Raw genomic sequence first — 18641 nt, forward strand, 5'->3', positions numbered from 1 at the left:
GGTCTGGCTTCCAGCAAAACTGCAGTTCCTTAGCACAATCCTAGTTATACTTAAAATAGAGCCACAGAAGTTTTACAAGACCTAGTGCATAAGAGATTTTGAAATCCTAAGAGGAAAGTATTTACAGAGTTTTGTTTGGCTGGTTAGCTTTGTCACAAAGGTGATTCCCTACAGGCTAACAAACATGTTCTGCTGTCACTGGATGACAAACTAAGCTGTGTGACAAGACCCTCACGCTTTCTACTTTTCTCTTTTTTCACACTCCAAACATCTAACCTATAAAATGCAACAGGTGAAAACAGTAGGTCCTCAAACACCTTCTCTTCCTGTAAACATCACTTTTGGACAGCAATCACTAAAAGTCAGAGGGACTATTTTGCCAATATGTTTGACATGCTGAGGTGAGAAGCAGCACTCCCTCTACAAGATAAAGTGGCCTGAAGTAGTGTGCGGGAGACACATTCAATGTCAAGTCAACTTGTGAGACTGTGATAAGACTATTCTAGGAATGATGATTAGCTTCTCTGGATAGTTTTATTTTAAATGTTTAGCTTTTACAGGAAGTTTCACTGCACTGACTTTTACATAAACCACTGCAGCCTGTAGTTTAGAAGGCTGACGGAAGAGCAAACAAATGTAATTTTGGGTCCCATCATGTTTGACATGTACCTTTAAAATAATTGTTGTCAAATCATCATTAAGCTGGAACATAAATGCTGATAAGATATACCTCCATGTGCCTTTCAAGCTCTTTGAGTAACGTGGGGTATTTATCCAGACGCATAAAAGGTTTGCTGAGGCCCGTGGTCAGTACAAGGATCCCAGGGCTGTTGGCACCTTTCATCTCCATGAATTCTCCTAGTTCCTCACTGTGTACACAAGATATTTAAGCAAATTAGGATTAAATTATCAACACAAATAAATTACATTGGATTCATGATTCAGTCTTTCACCTGCAATGAAGATGACAATAAAACAGGAGGCCTAATAAAAATTAATTCAAGTACAACCTAAGTGCTGTGACCAAGTTTGTGCATTAAATAAAACACAGGAACAAAAGCCATTTGCAGATTTGGGGTCCATCCAGGGAAAAACATACATGGGATCAAATCCACTGTTCTAGACAACCAGTGCTCAAAGACAATTCCTAAATGCTCCATCATTCAAGCAACAATTACAGAATAAAGCTGTATTTTATTACTCAGCTCTTTATGCTGGTAAAATTACATACCACCTTAGAGGTGGTTTACACAAGTAATACACAAGCAAGAGTCAATTGCTTTATATATAATAATAAAATAGGTATTTTTATGGTGACAGACAGAATGAGAAGACAGAACATTTCAGAAATTTTTTCTCTCCCACACTTAATGACCTCATCTCACATCCAAGGTGTTCCTGCAAAAAAATGACCAACATCCATACAAATGGTAGGAATAATCACCACGCAGTCTATTCCCTAATGAGCTAGGGTTTCACTACGTGTAGACTTATACAACACACTTCTTTTGACAGCAAAGCCACTGTAAGAAATCCATTCTCTCCATGTATCATGAATTGCTACTTCCCCTCTCCAGATATTTTTTGGTATTTGAATAATTCAGAGCTGGTCCAGCCCTTCAACTTTTTACAGCAACTCACTTAAAGCACCAGATGTGAGAATTTCAGCTCCCTTTGCTATCAAGGAAACAAAATAGCTACATCTTCTGCTTATGAAGCAGAGATTTTAGAGGACTATGGTGGAGGAGGACTAGCTTTTCAAGTTTAAATTACCAAGAACAAAATGAGCCCTCTCCATTGGGAACGGAAGATATGGCAGCATCTGGGCTGATTGCCAGGTTTCATAAAATACAAGTTGCCAAAGAACACAGAATTCTAAAGGCAAAAATCTAAACAAAAATAATACAGAATGTTGTTTATTGAAAATGTAACCTCTTATTGCATTCAAGACACACATGCACTCCTTCCCATTTCAGAACAAGTGACACTACTTATTAATGTCATTTGTCCAAATAGATGAAGACAACAGAAAAAGAACACAAACATGGTGCTGAGGGACTTAGTTTAGTGGTGGACTTAGAATCCAACTGTTAACCCAACACTGCTATCTTAAAAGTCTTTTTCAACCTAAATGAGTCAGTTCTGTGAACTGTGGCCTTCCCATCCCAACATAAGTGCTTTACCCACCATCCCTCCTCCCAGACACCAAAGTTTCCTCCAGTTCACAGAAAAGAAGGTACTTTTCCATAGTTTATTCCAAGTTTACTTGTCTTCAGATTAGTTAATTGGAATTTACTTATACTACCTTGCTTATGTATATCCAGCATTGTTTCTGAATTGTCAGGCCCATCATAATTTTACACCACCTCTTTCAAGAGCTTTCTGCCCCCATTCTAACAAGAACCAGGCACTCCTCAGTGCATGTATTTGAGCTATTTCAGGTGCACTTAACTACAGAGTGGAGACAGAGGGTGAGGGGATTTCTCAACACCTGCTGTGCATTTTACTGATGCAAAGAGAAGGGCTGGGCACACTTGGGAAAGACCTTGCATCCCTCTTAAGCAGGATATATCAGCAACTTCAGGCCTTCTAAATCAGCTTGTGACATAGACAGGTTTTAGCCAAAACTAAAACACATTGAAAAACCTCCTACAATGCCTTGCATAAAGAATTATAATAATGCAACACAGATAAACTCAAGTACTTTTTGAGCTTAAATTTAAAATTAAGTAAAGCTGGCCAGTTCTGAATACCTGGAGGCTGAAGATCTACTCTGCCTAATGCTTTCTTAGTCACAGCCCTTACTTAGCATAAAAATCACACCACTTCAGAACTTGACAGCTGACTGCACTGGTACCCTAAACAAGAATAAAGATTTTGACTTGTAACTATGTCTTGGGTTTATGGTGTTACCAGCTACTTCGAGGTCAAATATTCAGGGTAATTCACTGAAGCATCAGGCTGCATGGCTATGGTGTGGTGGCACTTCTCCTCCTCCTGACTCAGTTAGAAGGAAAGAAACTGTTTTCAGTAAGTAATAAAGGTATGACACCCAGTTTACACAGAAAGCTTTACCAAAGTTCACCTGTGAAAGCCCTTCTGCCAGAAGGCACTCATAGGTTTTAAATTTCAATTCTCCATGTATATGACACCAATCACATGCAAGTGACTGCTTTTTTGTTTTATCCATTAATTCCATCTGTAATCACCCCAACCCATTTCAGCACCATAAAGTCAGGTTACACACAGTACTTGATACTTCATCATACTTCATCTTCTTAAAGACATTTTTTACAAGAATCAAGAAGTAGTAGCTGTTTAAACTCATTCTTTGCATTTTGTTTGCTTCAGTCAGACGCAGCCCCTGCTGCCTAATTCTACCAACTCTGCCCTTTAAAACTATTTACTACTCTTCCCCATTTCAGGCAGCATAATCTGTAAGTGTATTACAGAGATTCTCCTTCACCCCAACATAGCTGCATTTTCCACAGGATGTGCCAATCTCAAATACCACAGGCCACTCAATTTAACACTGTTCTGAACAATGCTCATTTTTGCCCTTAGACTGCTAAGGGGCAAAAACCCCCATTCCTAATTTCTTCAGCCATCTCCATACTGTTGGGTGCATATAAATGCATTATATAAATAGGATTTGCTGTGCTATCCGCTAAGACAATGCTTGCACTTCCCTCTCCCCCTTTTCTTTAATTTTAATGCTTCTACAGTAGGAAGAGCTTTGGTTACCATTTCACTCATATTCACATTTCTTATTTTCATTATTGTTGTTCCATTTCTTCAACTTCAGCATTATGAAATAGATGTGCAAAAAACCAGGAAAAAATTCACTATAGCTTGAATTAAAATCAACTTCTTGGAAACCTGAAATAAAAACCTGGTATTATCTTGTTTTCATTGTCTACTCTGAAAACCCTTTAACTAAATACACTCTGTGGTTAAGCCATCCTCTGCTCAAGTGGTACTTGGTGTTGATCATCACCCTTTTTACTTAATCACAATACAGGAACCTATGGAGCAAGTTTAAACCTCAGCTCACTTGAAAGGTACACAAAGTCCTGAAAAACAGGCTTAGCAAAGGCATCATCAGGAAGCCTTTTCCAGGGAGCAGTGTTAATAGGTGTAATTAAAACTGAATGACGTCGTTTTCCTCCCAACATTCCCAAGAGGACAATGTTTTCTTTCATACACTTCTGCGCTTCTCTCTGACAAGTCTTGACATGCCAGCTTGTTCAAGCCCTAGTCTGAATACAGGCACACATCCCTTTAATACAATAATACCCCAAATTTTGTCTGGGAAGTTCCATCATGCAGACTCCCTTAGCATTCTACTCATGCTACACCAACGTGGCACCTCTGCAGCTTTGTGGACATTAAATATCCATCAAAATATGGATGTTACTTTAGCCCAAAGCTTAAAGTGAGTGTCTTTCATTTAGTCACAAATGACAAATACAGTACAGGACATAATGGAAGGGTTTCCTTTCAAAAATAAATGAGTCGGTTAAAATACTGTTTGAACATGACAACAGTTCACAACCATTTTTTAATTAATTGCAGCATAAAAAACAGTCTATGTCAGCTGCTTTGCCAAAGACAATGGCTCTTTCATGTCACAATTTCAATTGATGCCTGCAAGTACCACAGTCTCCTAGGCAGTATATGCTAAATGAAACCAGTCCACAGCTAAGAGTATGTTTTAATTAAAAAGCTATCATTTAGCTGAACAGGAAAATCTCTTGAACAGTGAAATCATCATCTCAGTCACAACTGCCTAAGCAAGTAGCTTTTCAGAAAGAGGCAGATGACACTTTTAATTCACTACTTGCGTCACTTTACACAATAAAATGCAGAGAAGCATACAAAATGCTGTGCTTCATTTATTCTGAAATCTCAAGCTGAAGAGCTCTCCCCACTCCAGACTAGAGTTAGTTCACAGCTTGAGATATTTTAAAGGTCACGATGAAAAGTGTCTTTAAGCCCTATTAATATATTCAAATCTTTCTCAGTACAGCTGCCTCAAAAGCTGCAAATCAAAATGGAAGAGGGAAGTAAACAAAGTTCAGATGTGCCTGCAAGTAACAGAAGGAAAAAAAAAAGGCCATTGAACCTTAAGGAAAGCAGACTCAGGAACTAAAAATGTATACATTTAAAATCACAACTTACACTTCTGAAGGAGGTCTCTGTTTGTAATAGATGGAGCACGAGCTATCACTGCTGAGGGGTCTGAGGACTGCACACAGGCACCGCATTTTGAGAGCGTCGTGACACAGCTTAGCTCAGCAACCCCTCAACTGCAGCTTTTAATTTCCTAGGGCTAAACTTCCCAGTCAAGCTCCTCTCCCGGGGACTGTTGCTTGGCGTATGACATCAGCCTGCACACTTGCAGGCTCAGGGATCCACCAAAGTGGGGGAGGCACAAAGAGTTTTCTGACTCAGGCTGATCTGTATTCCATGCTCCAGTTACTCAGAGTAATTGTGATGTTCCAGCTCCACAAATTTTATCCAGACTGCTAGGTCTGTGATGCAAGTGTAGAATATGTTTTGGACATGTTATCTAAGAGAACAGAAGAATCTAGGAAAATTAATGTTTCAACAAGTAAAGATTTCTGAATAGCTTTCTTACTGCTGAGAACTGGCTTGATATTTGCCACTTTTCAAAATAAAAAAAGCAGGTGTGTTAGTAATTTTCAACTGCCTCTTCATCAAATTAAATTTTCTTCTGGGAAGATTTTTCTTCTCTTTGTTTTAAAATAAACATACTGCTGTTTAAACAAAGTAAAACTGTTTAACACCCCACTCTACCCCTCCAAAATTACATACCTGATGCTGGCTACATTGGGTCTGTACTGTCCATATTTCCTCAAAAGAATTTTTTGTCCACTGTTAGTGGGGACTGTTACATTTGGTTTTTTAAATTATGTTATTCAACCTTCAGTAAGTCCCATACTCAAATATCTTTCCTCTTGTCATTTTTGGATATCATCCACAGGAAGTCCCAGTCCTAGCTTCTGCCTGCTTTTTTTTTTTTTTTTTGCTAGACTTCCTTGTTGCGCTGAACTTTGTTGCTTGTGATCTTTCCCACATAGGTAACATTTCATGTTCCTGGCACTCCTTCTCCTGCAATTACCCATTTCTGTACTTTGTATCCAACTGGGTTTTTTAATCTGCAGGAAATTCACTCTTTCACACCTTCGGTTGCTCATTCTGTTCCTTCTCTTACTGGAAGGCAAGCATATGTCTATGATCAGAAGCACGCACAGGAACAGTGCTAGTTTAACTAAACTCTACACCCTCAAGGCAGTATTGGTCTCACCAGCAAGCAAAATTGGAACACCTACCCTTAGACCTGAACTGGGATCTTCAAGCAAAACTGTAAGATAGTAGAATCAAACCTGATAAAATGGAGCCAAAAAGCTGGGACTGTTGTGGAATAAAGTAAACAAAACAGGATGGTGTACAGTGGCACTACAGCCACTATGAGAAGGGAACATGCCAAACTCTGCCAGAGCACCACCCAACCATACCTAGCAAAATCCAGCTCTTCAGCTCTAGCCAGTGGCTTAAGAAACAACTACAAGATAAAATGACAGATCTGAGGAAAAATTACTTAATCCTTCAATCCTTTTTGGTTCCTTAAGCAGAAGGAATTTAAACGCTGGAAAAAAGTATGCAATAGCTCCAAAACAATTCCTGAGACAAAGTACCTACCAAATTTCAAGACAGCATAAAATTGGAGAAATTATGTTGCATACCAACTTTAACACCTGGATAAAACTTACAAAACTACAACTGGAACCAAGAAGAGAATCTGTTCTCAAACTTAATAGAAAGATCTTGTTGTTGCTGTGATTTTCAGAGGCAAATATGACTTCAGAACCACATAGCTCTGGAACCTGAACTCATGTATGGGTTGCATTAGGTTTTACTCCCATTTCTTCACGTTCACACACCCTCAGGTCTCCAATGATTTTAATAGTCTTTTAATAGTCTATTAATAACTTAATGAAATTAAAGATGTTTGTGGCTTTGAAGATTTGAACATGATAAATGTCTTATTCTTTAAATAACATAATTTATCCCCTTTGGCCCAGACTGTGTATTTACATAAACATGCACATACATGAACATCTATGCACACACAACCCCTTATTCTGTATTAATTGAATAAAAGCCTCCATGTTGCTGCTGAATATGATCAAGAAGCAAATGACAAAAGATAAAGAGGAAACAGACTTGCATTCATACTGGATGGCATTTAAAAATTTTAAAAAGGAAAAAAAGAAAAAAAAAAGACAGTCAACATTCAATGCCCCTTTTAGATGTCCAACCCCATCCCAAGTACTGCTATTTAGAATCTACTTCACAAAAATGCTATTCAAAGGAAGTTTTTGTCTAGAAGTGCACAGTAATTCTGAGCACGATAATACCGTGTTTTACCTATACATACACACAGATCCTTTACAAGGTGTCAACAACATTTTAACAGGTCTTACAACACTGATACTCTTGATAGCTCAGACAATGACATATAAAACCCCCATATGTAATGCTCCACCAAACCAGACAACTGCTAACAATCTTAATGTGAGCCAATCACTTAAGGAAACAATACAGTTAATGCTTCAGTCAATTTCCTTAAAACTTTTTTTAGTCAGTGACAGTAAAAAAAAAAAAAAAAAAAAAAAGGTAAAAATAGTATATTTTACAGAATTTCTATAAATCTTAATCTAGAGAAATTATCTAGAAGATTTTTGTTGTTGGTATGGGCTCCCAGGAAAAGAAGTAGTCTAATAAACTGAGTAGAAAATACTAATTTTGTGATATAAGAATTTGACTTAAAATTATTTGCTAGGGTTTTTTTTAAAAAAAGGCTTTCAGAGGTACAGGTACTGCTTATGTGTTCAGTTTATTAATTGCACAGAGCTCATGGCAAGAAATAATCTTCTGCAGACAGTAAGAATTTATGTTCCAAATCAAACTGCTCCAGACAGTTGCCTTTTCTTTTTCTCTAAAATGCTATTGAATAGCACAGATGCTACAAATATGATATTAAAATCCAAGTATTCCACATACACCTATTTCTTTGTCCTATTTTTGCTAGTATTAAAACACACAGGTTTGGACTCTCTTCTTAAATTATACTGACAAAACAGCCAACATACTATTGCCTTTTCTTAAAAACCTTAAACCTTGGTATTTTATCCAGAATGAACAGCAGTGTAATTGTTTCACCATTACTACAATCATGGCTATCCTCAAACCTCACAGCAATTTTTAAATAAAGGTTTATAGAAGATTTTTTACACATTAAACCATCTCAGCTAAAAAAAGAGACAGTTCTGAGTATTTTTAATTTCTTCATGCTTCAACCAGTTTGCTATTTCTCTCTTTCCCCCTATATTGAAACAATGTAATTAAAAGTTTTTGGCATTCTGAGAGGAAGAGATTCTGAACTGCTTAAAGCCACTTTTGATTTCTTCATGGCAGCTGTCTCAACAGGAATATTTAGTCAAGCCACTTGCTACCTACAGTAATGTTGAACAACAAAAATTAAGGTATTAGAATAACAAAAGTGGGGTAATTAGAAAGAACAGGATGCAATTCTGTTGACTCATGCCTGGTAGCACAATAGCATTCAACAGAAAATTGTCTATCTCAACTTCTCTTCCCTTGAGCTATCCCATATGAACAAACTTCCACATCCAAATTACTTAACTCTTCTATGATACTTATATTGTCTCCACCAGGATTTGGTGTCAAGCTGACTTAAGAGACCTGAAGCTGAATTTTTTTCTTAGGACAACCTACACAAAAAGAAACATGAAAGAGAAGAAATGCTTCTCCTCTCCATTTGCAGAACAAACAGCTTTTCTCCCTCACATTTCTACCACCACTTCTCTGAGTTCTGAAAGTTAGATAATCCTTTACAGATATCCCTGAATCTAAAGAAATGTAGTTGATCACTTTGCTATCACAGCCATCTTTCATTTATAGGTTAAATCCCAGACCTCTGTATGGAAAGAGCATAAAGACTCAAATAAAAAAACCTAAGCCCAAGAGTATTAAAAACCATTTACAGAAAATGGTACTAGAAGAGGGTCATTTGAAAGAAAGCAAGCACGCAGGGATTTCATCAGGGGGGTTTAAACATATTTTTGTCTTGCTGAATTTTAATTACAAAAACTTACCTTCTTTCTGCCTGTACTGTAATGTGAATTTGCAGCTTGATTTTTCCAGCTGGGGTTGGAATATAGTTACATGTATTACTAACATAAATGAAAGTTCAGCGTATTTGGTAACTAGGAGGTTTTTCATCTTCATAATATTATGAGTAAATAATATCTTTCCTCCAAATATCTTTACTTTAGTCCAATGCAACAAGACAAAAAGGAGAGGGGTGTGTGAAGCAAAAACACATATATCCTGCTAGAATTTGTCCTATATCTAACCTCCAAGAAGTCATGGTTCTATCCTGCACCACAAGCAAGCATAAATAACCCAAAATAACAGCTGCTTCACCACAAGGGTCATCAGAATAAAAGTATATAGCAAAAGCTTGTGAAAGCTGACTTCTTCCATCAAATTCTCACCTCAGTATTTTTCCCTCAAGGTGATACAGTGCATCTTCTATGCAAATTTAAGGTCTGTCCAAAAGCTGAGCAACCTACATCGTGTTAACTAAGCATCCTACTTCCTACAGAAAATAGTAATTTTGCAAAACTCACACTTCTTTCACATCACTCAGAAGTAAAGCTGAGGGTATAATACCACTATAAAGTTAAGTACACACAGGCTTTTACAGGGCTAAGTTACAATGCACCAACTGTCTAAGAAGCATAAGTCATGTCAGTTATGCCATAATTTCACAAACTAGTTTTGATCTCAACATTTTTAAAACAAAGATGATAATCAGTAAAGTTTAACATATGCAGAGTCCAGCATGTGTTCTTTCAATGAAAAAAAATCTCTCAAATAGTTGATAATAGACTGCCAACAGTGACAAGCTGTCCTGATCACATGAAACAGCTTTGTTTTATGGGGCATTTTGTCTTTTTTTTAAAAAGTGTAATCTTTTTTTTCTCAAACAAGTTCTACCACACCAAACATGTTAAAAAGCAACCACCACAGTTTTACAACTCAAGTGTGTGTTACACACATTTTTGTATCAGACTCAAAAGACCACGAAGTTAACATACCTGTGTTCTGTGAGGACATTTACTGCTGATGGGTGGTTGGCACAGTATGTAAGGTACAAGCTTTTCATTTGTGGCATCAAATTTAGAAAACATCCTCCAACCCTCTGCTGAGCTTCAGGCAACCTAAAAACAGAGCAATAAAGATGGAAATGTGTAACATCAACCAGACAGAGAAATAAATGAACTCCCAGAAAAGCAGTCTATATTGTGTGCTGGGTTTGGCTGGGGTAGAGTTAATTTTCTTCACAGTGGCTGGTAGGGGACCATGTTTTGGATTTGTGCAACACCATAAGGGTGGCAGAGCAGCTCCCACCTGAAGGACTAAGCCTCTTCAGCAGAAGGCCGTATGGTCAATTGTATAACCCACACCGAAGTTAACTAGACGATGGGCCACTAAGCTTTCATCAGTCCTAGACTACAAACTTGTTCCTGACACCTTGTCTAAATCACTGTACAATATGTGCAAGATGAAATGTTTCGATTTCTCCATGCACTTGCTCTCCTTGCACAAAGGCTGCATCTCCTAACATGCTAAATTTTTGCTTCTTTGCAAGATATGACAGTGGATTTTGCTGTTATCTTTTTAACTACTCTTAAAACCAGTACTTCACTCTTCACATTAGCTGTAAAGCTAAATGACCTCTCACTAAGTACTCAATGCACACACATACTGTTAGCACAATCAAAGAGCTTCATTCTAAGATTAGTTCCAACAATTCTTTCTGGAAGAATATTTTTTTTCCTGAAAAAGATTTTTTTTTAAAGTGAGTATTTTCTGTAGTTGTCCCAGACATGTACAGAAAGTTCCTAAACATCAATATTTAGCATACTCCCTCTAAAAAAAAAAGTGATAGATACTCCAATGAACTTCAGGAGGAAATAAACCATTCAGCTTTCCAGGACAGTCACTATTCCAGGCAGGGGACATTCCCACTCTGCTCAAACACAGTCATCTTGTCCCAGTCCTTAGGTTTGCTCATAGTAGTCAAAATGCAAAGTTCATCCCAAGAAATTCTCCCCCGAATTCCAAAATAGTAAGTCGGTCTCCTATTAAGCTGTTCAGTCCCTCTGCACAGTACGGGAAGACTATCCAAAATGAAGTAAAAATTGACTGTAAAGGTGTTCCAAATGCGAGTCAGGGGAAACACACTCCCTGATTTGAAAGCAACATTCATTACAGACACCCAGAAAATGACAGCTGAATCCCCAGCTAACACATCATGTCAGATAAACACTGATCACATTATCAACACTCTTTATATCAAAGGCTAGGGTTCATATATAAGTCTGCATCTTTTTTTTTTTTTTTTTTTTTAGTTTAAATTCTAAAATCAATATCTGAAATCAATAGAGTGACTGCTTTTGCAGGTGTTTAGGGGAAAACCAAGGGCATTCCCCAGCATACTGAGGGAATGCTTTTCTTACAGCCTTGCCAAAAAGCATTTCCTGCCTAGCAGCTGGTCCCCTTTAATAAATCTAGCATGAGCTAATAATACATTCTTGGAGTAATAGATGCAGCCAAAGTCTAAAACTCTGAAGACATACTCGAGGCATATAACTCAGTATTAAATAGCAAGAGGCTCCAATAAACAGTTACTAAAAATGGTTAAATTCCCATTTCATACTGTAGTGATGGGGGTGGAGGGTGAATTATGGCTGTTTGCACCAAGCAGACATCTGTGTGTTCTCAGTCTGCTGTTCTTTTAGCAGAATCAAAGACTGACATTATTCTCTCTCACATGTTGCACATGCATTGCCACTTTATATTGCACATTCTTTGCTGAATTATGATATTTCATAGACTTTATAATGGGGTGGTAACTCATCCCCTTTCACTTCTCTAATCCATGCATTAGTGCAAGTGTTCTACTATTTTCAGCAGATAAACTATCTATACCTCCTTTACCTGCTGGAAAAACATCAATTTAATGCCTATCACCACATCATATAAACCTTTTAGTAACTGATGTGTTCCATAAAGAGCATAGTTATTTTACAGTTTATTCTGAAGTTTTCATCCCAACATTCTTCTCATATTCAGCATTTTAATTAAAAGGGAATCACATATAAATATTTACACATATTATACAATATTTACACATGTTATACCAACTTCAGTTAAAAAAAGGCCAGATACTTGTTTTAATTCTATTTGCAAATGTAAAAGAAACATAAAGCCTCTGCTGTTGTACACACGCCAGAGGAGTCACCATATGACAATATCTAAACTACCTAACATTGTCTGCTTGTTGGAATTGCATCCAACAGCTATCAGTTTTGTTTCTCCAGACTTACAATTGGTGCCCAGTGCATGGCAATTTGAAGAAAGAAATAAAAATTAAGTGCAATTGAACAACAAGGTTAATTTTAAGACTGATCAAAACCAGCAATCAGAACTGGACTAAAGCTACACCTGCAGCTGACAGAAAAAGGGTGACAATTCAGAATGTCTAATCATGTCCTGTGTGTTCTGAAAAACCTGCCTTACTTTTGGGATCAGTGGACGTTAAAATGTTCTGGGAAAGGCTGTGGAAACTGTGATTAATTCAAATAAATTTAAACAGAGACTAACAGAGGCAATTTAAAAAGAAAAGTAGGTAACAAAATGTAATCAGCATTTATGCTTTCTTTTTGCAAGGAAAAGAGCAGATCTCCCTAAATTTCATTTGACTGTGTAGTTACCGTAAGGGTGTCACTCATGAAGGAATCTATGTTGCTATACATATATATGTGTGTGTGCATAAATATATGTATATTTATACAGGCAGCCGCCTGCAGAACCTGCCACAACCTGGAAACTAAATTATCAGGGTGGCATTTTCTCCGCTTCTCCATCTCATCCCACACAAACAGCAGAATTCCAGCTCTTGAAGGAGATGAAGCATCAATGGTAAGTTTGCCATGTTTGCAGGAGGTCAGTACAATGAATGTCTTGAACGTAAAAGCTGACAGCAGAGAAGACCCATGAGAAGTAATGGTCTGTAAAAATTATGATGGGACAATTGTGATTAATGACTCCAAAGAGTGCTGTTTGTGAAAAAACATAAGATTAGAGGTTTTCTCCTGAGGCTTCACAGTTAACAAGGTTACGGATATAAGGGGCCACTTTGCAACTTTCTGAGCTACCGTTTGCACAAATTGAGGCACTCTTCAACTTATTCCCAATCCTTCAGTCTGATTTTCACCCTCTTCACTACCACACCTTTCACTAATTGTCTAATTGTCTTAGCTCTCAGACATCAGTTACTATGCACATTTGTTTCAGGATATCTAAAGATACTGCATTCAAATTCCCTTAGTATTCATAGCCTTATTTCTGTTGATACTCATGATGACCAAATGTAAAGGATGATACTGGGACTTAACAGACTTAGTTTGTATCTGCACTCCAAAACCAAACCTGAAATACTAATGAGTTTTGTATTATACTTAAATAGTCTCCCCCTCACACACTGGCCTCTTGCCTGTTTTGTGGGTTTTTTTTAAATTCCATTCCATTTCAGGATCATCCCCAAACACGAAGAATCTGCTCGCATTTATACACAAAACAAGACAACACAGTCACTGTGACTGCAAGAGCAGGGACATGAGGGTAAGAGAGGATAAACCCCAGCTATGGCTGTTACAGGGCAAGGAGGTAAGTCTGTGATACTATGTAAAAGACTTCAATTTGCTACAGAGGAGATTATATGTAGCAGTCCATGCAGGCTGGCATCACCAGCCAGCCTGTGCATCATGTGTCCCACTCCCTACTGAGAAGTGCAGCCATAGACTGACAGCTGCTACTTCCAGGTGAATGGAAGAACCTTTTCTGGAGCAGGCGATCAAATCAGGTTCAACCTCCTGCTACAAAAATACCCACAGAGCAACACTTCCAACAGAGATCACTTCGATCAGGCCAGAGATCACCTGATGGACACTGACTTTGTTTGCAGAGCTCTTCTGCTGTGTGAACTGCTGCAGAACTGATCTATGGCACAGGACCACAGACCTGGAATGAGACCTAGAGCACTGGACCACTTTTTGTCTTCAAGAGACCAGAGCACGGAGGACCCTCACTCCGCTTCACTGTCAGAAATCTGCTCTTTCACAACTGAAGACTCCAACGGCATCTCTCTGCCTTGTGTTCTACAGTTCTTTTCCATCCATGAACCAAATGCACTGGAAGCTGATCAGCCAAAAAAAGCACCTTTGAAGCCTATCAGCCAGAAGATTCTCACTCAGTGCTAGTTAGATTTACTCCATGTGCCACTTCCGTTTGGTAAACTAAGAAGAGAAGTTACAAAGGTGGAAATAACCCCAACCTGGACAAGTTCAAAGAGGACAAACCTTTAGCAATGAACCAGAAGACCTTCAAGGCTGTGGGCAGGGTGAGAGGGTGGCACACAACTAAACCCAAACCATATCCAAACAACTTTTTCCCCTGAAACACACAAAGAACCCACTACGATGACATATGTTCTGAAAAAAAAAACCCCAAAAAGTTTAACACCACAAGGATTAAATAAGCCAAAGTGGTGCAGGCAAAAAGGAGGAAAGCATAGGAAAGCTTCTGCCACTGAAGTACATACCAGGATCTGTTAAAGAGAAAACTCAAATGACAAACTGTCTCAAGGTGGGTGTGGAATTCAAAAAGCATTCAACTTTCATGCCCAAGAAAAGGAATTTGTCAAGCAAGGCAGGCTGGCAGCATTACAATTGGCAGGACAACAGCATTTGGTCATTCTGACATGTCAAGTTAGAATAAAACACCACACTGGATGCTGCAATATGAAGTGCCTCAATAATGGAACTATAAACTCTCTGCCAAAAATAAAATAAAGTGATAAATCTATTTTCAGCCCTGGAGCTAGTCTGTTTACAGAACAGGTTCACCAGCCAAAAAACCATGGCAAAATGACCAAAAAAAAAAAAAAAAAAAAAAAACCCACACAACACAGCAGAGCAAGCATTCTTCTACATGATGGATTAGATTCCAAACAGAAGGATGCTGTAGGCTCAAGTTAATGTGCTATGATGAAAATTAAACTGAAAATACAACTCGGCATGATGAGCATATTTATGAAATGAAAATAAGACAAAATGTTTGCAATAATGCTTCAGTAATTTTAGGGCATCACTTTCTCTGCCTACCTACCAGTATCCAGTATGTTCCTAGTTTATTACACAGCAACATTTCACTTAGCAAAAAGAAGAAATAAAGGACACTATGAAAAGGTGCTTTAAGAGAGCCAAGCAGAGTTATTAATGGAGCTTTCTGAGCTTGAAGCTCCACAGTGATATCACATTAACTGACACTCCAGGTTAAAAAGAAGTTTGCATTAATATTTGTTTAAAGGTATATACTCTTCTCCTCTCATTTTTAAGGCCACCTTAAAAAAAAGTTTTAAAAGACGACAGTCTGTTCCACGCAAAGTACTTAATTTCCCTAACTTCTGACACCAAGAAACAAAATCATGGTAAAAAGCAAATAAGACAACAAAGAGCAGTGACAAGAAAAAAAAGGAAACATTTGAGTATGTTGACAAATGGACAGAGATTTAGACATTTAACTGATCAAGTCAAACTTGCCAGAATGAATATCATTCTTTCTCACAGCATGAGAGACAGACCACTTCAAAAATGTTTCCATTACACTGCTGAATTGCCATCTGAACTACACCCCATCCTCCCTTCCCCTCTCTCTGGTCTAAGTTGTTTAGAGGCAGGAGAGAGGGACAGAAGGCAGGTGGTAGGAGGGCATGGGATCTGAAGTCAGCAACCATAACAGGCATATGTTCCTGCCTAGTGGAGATGCAGCTTATACTTTTTCATGACCAGGCTGCTTCTTCATACAGAGCAGCTCAGGGGAGAAGAGGGAGAGGTCAAAACAAGACATACTTGAGGTGATCTAAAGCTCACTGTTGCCAAAAGAGGTATTTTCTCCTCCATCCAAGACAGTAATTTGTTCTCACAGCAAACTGAAACTTGTCTAAGCCCTCAGTAGCAATTCAAATTAATAACTTGGCAGAAACCAAGAAAATTTGGATTAGGAAGTTGCCTTAGCTCACCATATGAGCAGACAAAACTAAAATATAGGCAAGGAAAATTACACAGCTGAGGTTAGGAACATAAATTACACTTTCAGGGGAATTTCAGGAAATTGTTAGGACAACCCAAATGCAATATGGTCACCTTCTTTCTTACACACCCAAGTGCTGAGGTAACAAGCTGAAAAATACCAAATTATCACTTCAGCCTAAATTATGGAAGGAGGACAAGTGTCTTCATCCCCTTCTTTCTGTGCTCCACACTTCCTATATGGTACAGGACAAGAATTGAGAGGTTCTATTTAATTCAGGTTGCTCTTTCTGCCTGTCCTGCAGACCTCTTCCAGCACACTTTGATAACCACCTTTGTTCAGGCCAGAAGAATACCAAGCACAAGCATTCTCTTACAGTGTCCCTCATCCAAGTCACTTATCTCCTTCTCCACTGTTCCACCATCACATAAGGTTCCTCTACTCTTTTTTTCATTCTCTTACTTTGAAGCAAATACTTAAAATTCATGCCCCCAAAACCAAAACCACCACTTCCCTACTGGTATGGAACTGCATCATATGGAACTGCATCATGAAAATTCATAATTTCTTTTAAACTGTATCAAAATTTCTACCTTTGCAATTGCATACTAGGGCCAATATATATCTGTACAAACAATCAATATATTCCCCAAACATCTATTACTGTACTGCTCTGGCAACAACTCTTGAAGTGAGAGAAAAAAAAAAAATCTATGCCCAACAAAAGATGCAACAAGTAAAGTAATAGAAGATATTTGCATGTTAGAATTTTACTCTATCCAGTATGCATGGTACTTACTTGGTGCATTCTTCTAAAGACTGTACAAGCATTTGCTGGAAAGAACTTATTTCTTCCAGGTTTCCCATTAAGTATGAAGTATTTGTCAAGGTTAACCTGGAGCCAAAGCAAATAAAACATGTTTAGGTTTGCAGCTATTGACTAACTGTGCATTAATACTATCTATTGCATGAAAAGAAAATGCTTGCTGGCTCTTAGATCAAGGACCAGACTCCTTCAGTCAGCAAGAAAACTGAATAAAAGTAAACCCTGCCTCAAGAATCACACAGTCCACAGAGGTAAATTCACACTGACATTGACATTTTGACCATGTTAACCCTCCCCAATATATGAGAAATCTCAAGCTTAATTTAAAACTCACATACTTTTCACTGGCTTGTAATGGTCGCAGGTAGTTTGAAAGCATTGTTTGTAGCTCCTTAGCATATTCATTTTCTGTTTCTAGTATATTTTGTAGCACCTACAATAAATGACAATTGCTAATTGGTACTTTTTAAGATATATCAATACCAGTTTTAAAGCATACTAAAATTTATTTAGCATGAGAAAAACTTAAATGAGAGTCCCTACATTAAAAATGCAAATACCAGCAAGAAATCACTGAATACTATATATCTATGAAATTCACAGGGAAAATAAACACTACACACATGATGAGCCATCCTTTAGCCATACACAAAAAAAAAAAAGGTAAGCTAACAGTCACTACACATTTTATTGCAAAATTTGAATTACACAGAGCTTTCTTCCAAAGCCAGGGGTAATTATTCCTCCTATGTAGTTCAGAACAGTCACAGATCAGAGGATGGTAAAGCACAATAGAAGTTGTGAGGGAAACGAACAGCATCATTTTCTCAGGCTCAATTACAACACATTACAACTAATGCTGCTAGTGGAGTGTTTAGATGCACTAAACAACCTGCTAGAACACTTGAATATTAACAGATTTACAAAGATCAAGTCATTTCCAATTTCATTTACCAACACAATTAGCACTATTACATTCTTTTTAAATAGTGCTGCCTAACTTCACACTGGGAGTACACTACCATAAGAAAATTACAATAGATTGATGCAAAACCTGGTATTTATAAAATACAGCACACACTTGGGTTTTGGTTGAATATAAATCAAACAACTAGAATAACACCAGGTACGTACAGGAAAATATTTTACTGGGCCATCTCTTGGGAACCTGCTTTAGGATATCCTCCAATATAATCACATCAGGTTCTACTCCGCTCTTAGAAGGCAAATTATTTTTTGCCTCCAAAAAGTTATTTAGCAAGAGAATCATCAGAATTAAATGCAGTTCAGTGAACAGAGCTGAACTTCAAAAACTTATTGCTATTCACTGGTCATAAGCCACACCACAAACCTCATTTTGTTACATGCCATATTTGTCAAGCCTACAGCAATATCTCATTTCAGCATTTATAGGAACAACTGTAATTGAGTGCATTATTCACTGTTGTAGTCAATACTCTTTCTTAGGAAGGAAAAAAAGCCATTCATTCCTAAATGCAAACCTGATGAAATAACTTTAAATAGTTCAGTATGTCAATGA

At 37.8% G+C, this 18641-nt stretch overlaps 1 protein-coding gene across 8 annotated transcripts in view; it reads right to left on the reverse strand.

Annotated features, from left to right (window-relative positions):
• The window catches only part of ARHGEF7 (Rho guanine nucleotide exchange factor 7), a 117900-nt gene that overhangs the window by 32234 nt on the left and 67025 nt on the right, over positions 1-18641 (reverse strand). For 7 of the 8 annotated variants that reach the window (XM_039549900.1, XM_039549894.1, XM_039549909.1 and 4 more), the window contains 4 exons: positions 17440-17534; positions 17075-17170; positions 10215-10337; positions 731-869 (listed from right to left, as the gene is read on the reverse strand). In XM_039549900.1, coding sequence (XP_039405834.1) covers positions 731-869; positions 10215-10337; positions 17075-17170; positions 17440-17534 — 453 coding nt within the window. Of the gene's footprint in view, positions 1-730; positions 870-10214; positions 10338-17074; positions 17171-17439; positions 17535-17990; positions 17994-18641 lie in introns of all 8 variants that reach the window. The other variant, XM_019282878.3, reaches the window with a different exon arrangement.

This window comes from Corvus cornix, chromosome 1 (genome assembly GCF_000738735.6).
Source record: "Corvus cornix cornix isolate S_Up_H32 chromosome 1, ASM73873v5, whole genome shotgun sequence".
Lineage (NCBI taxonomy): Eukaryota > Metazoa > Chordata > Aves > Passeriformes > Corvidae > Corvus > Corvus cornix.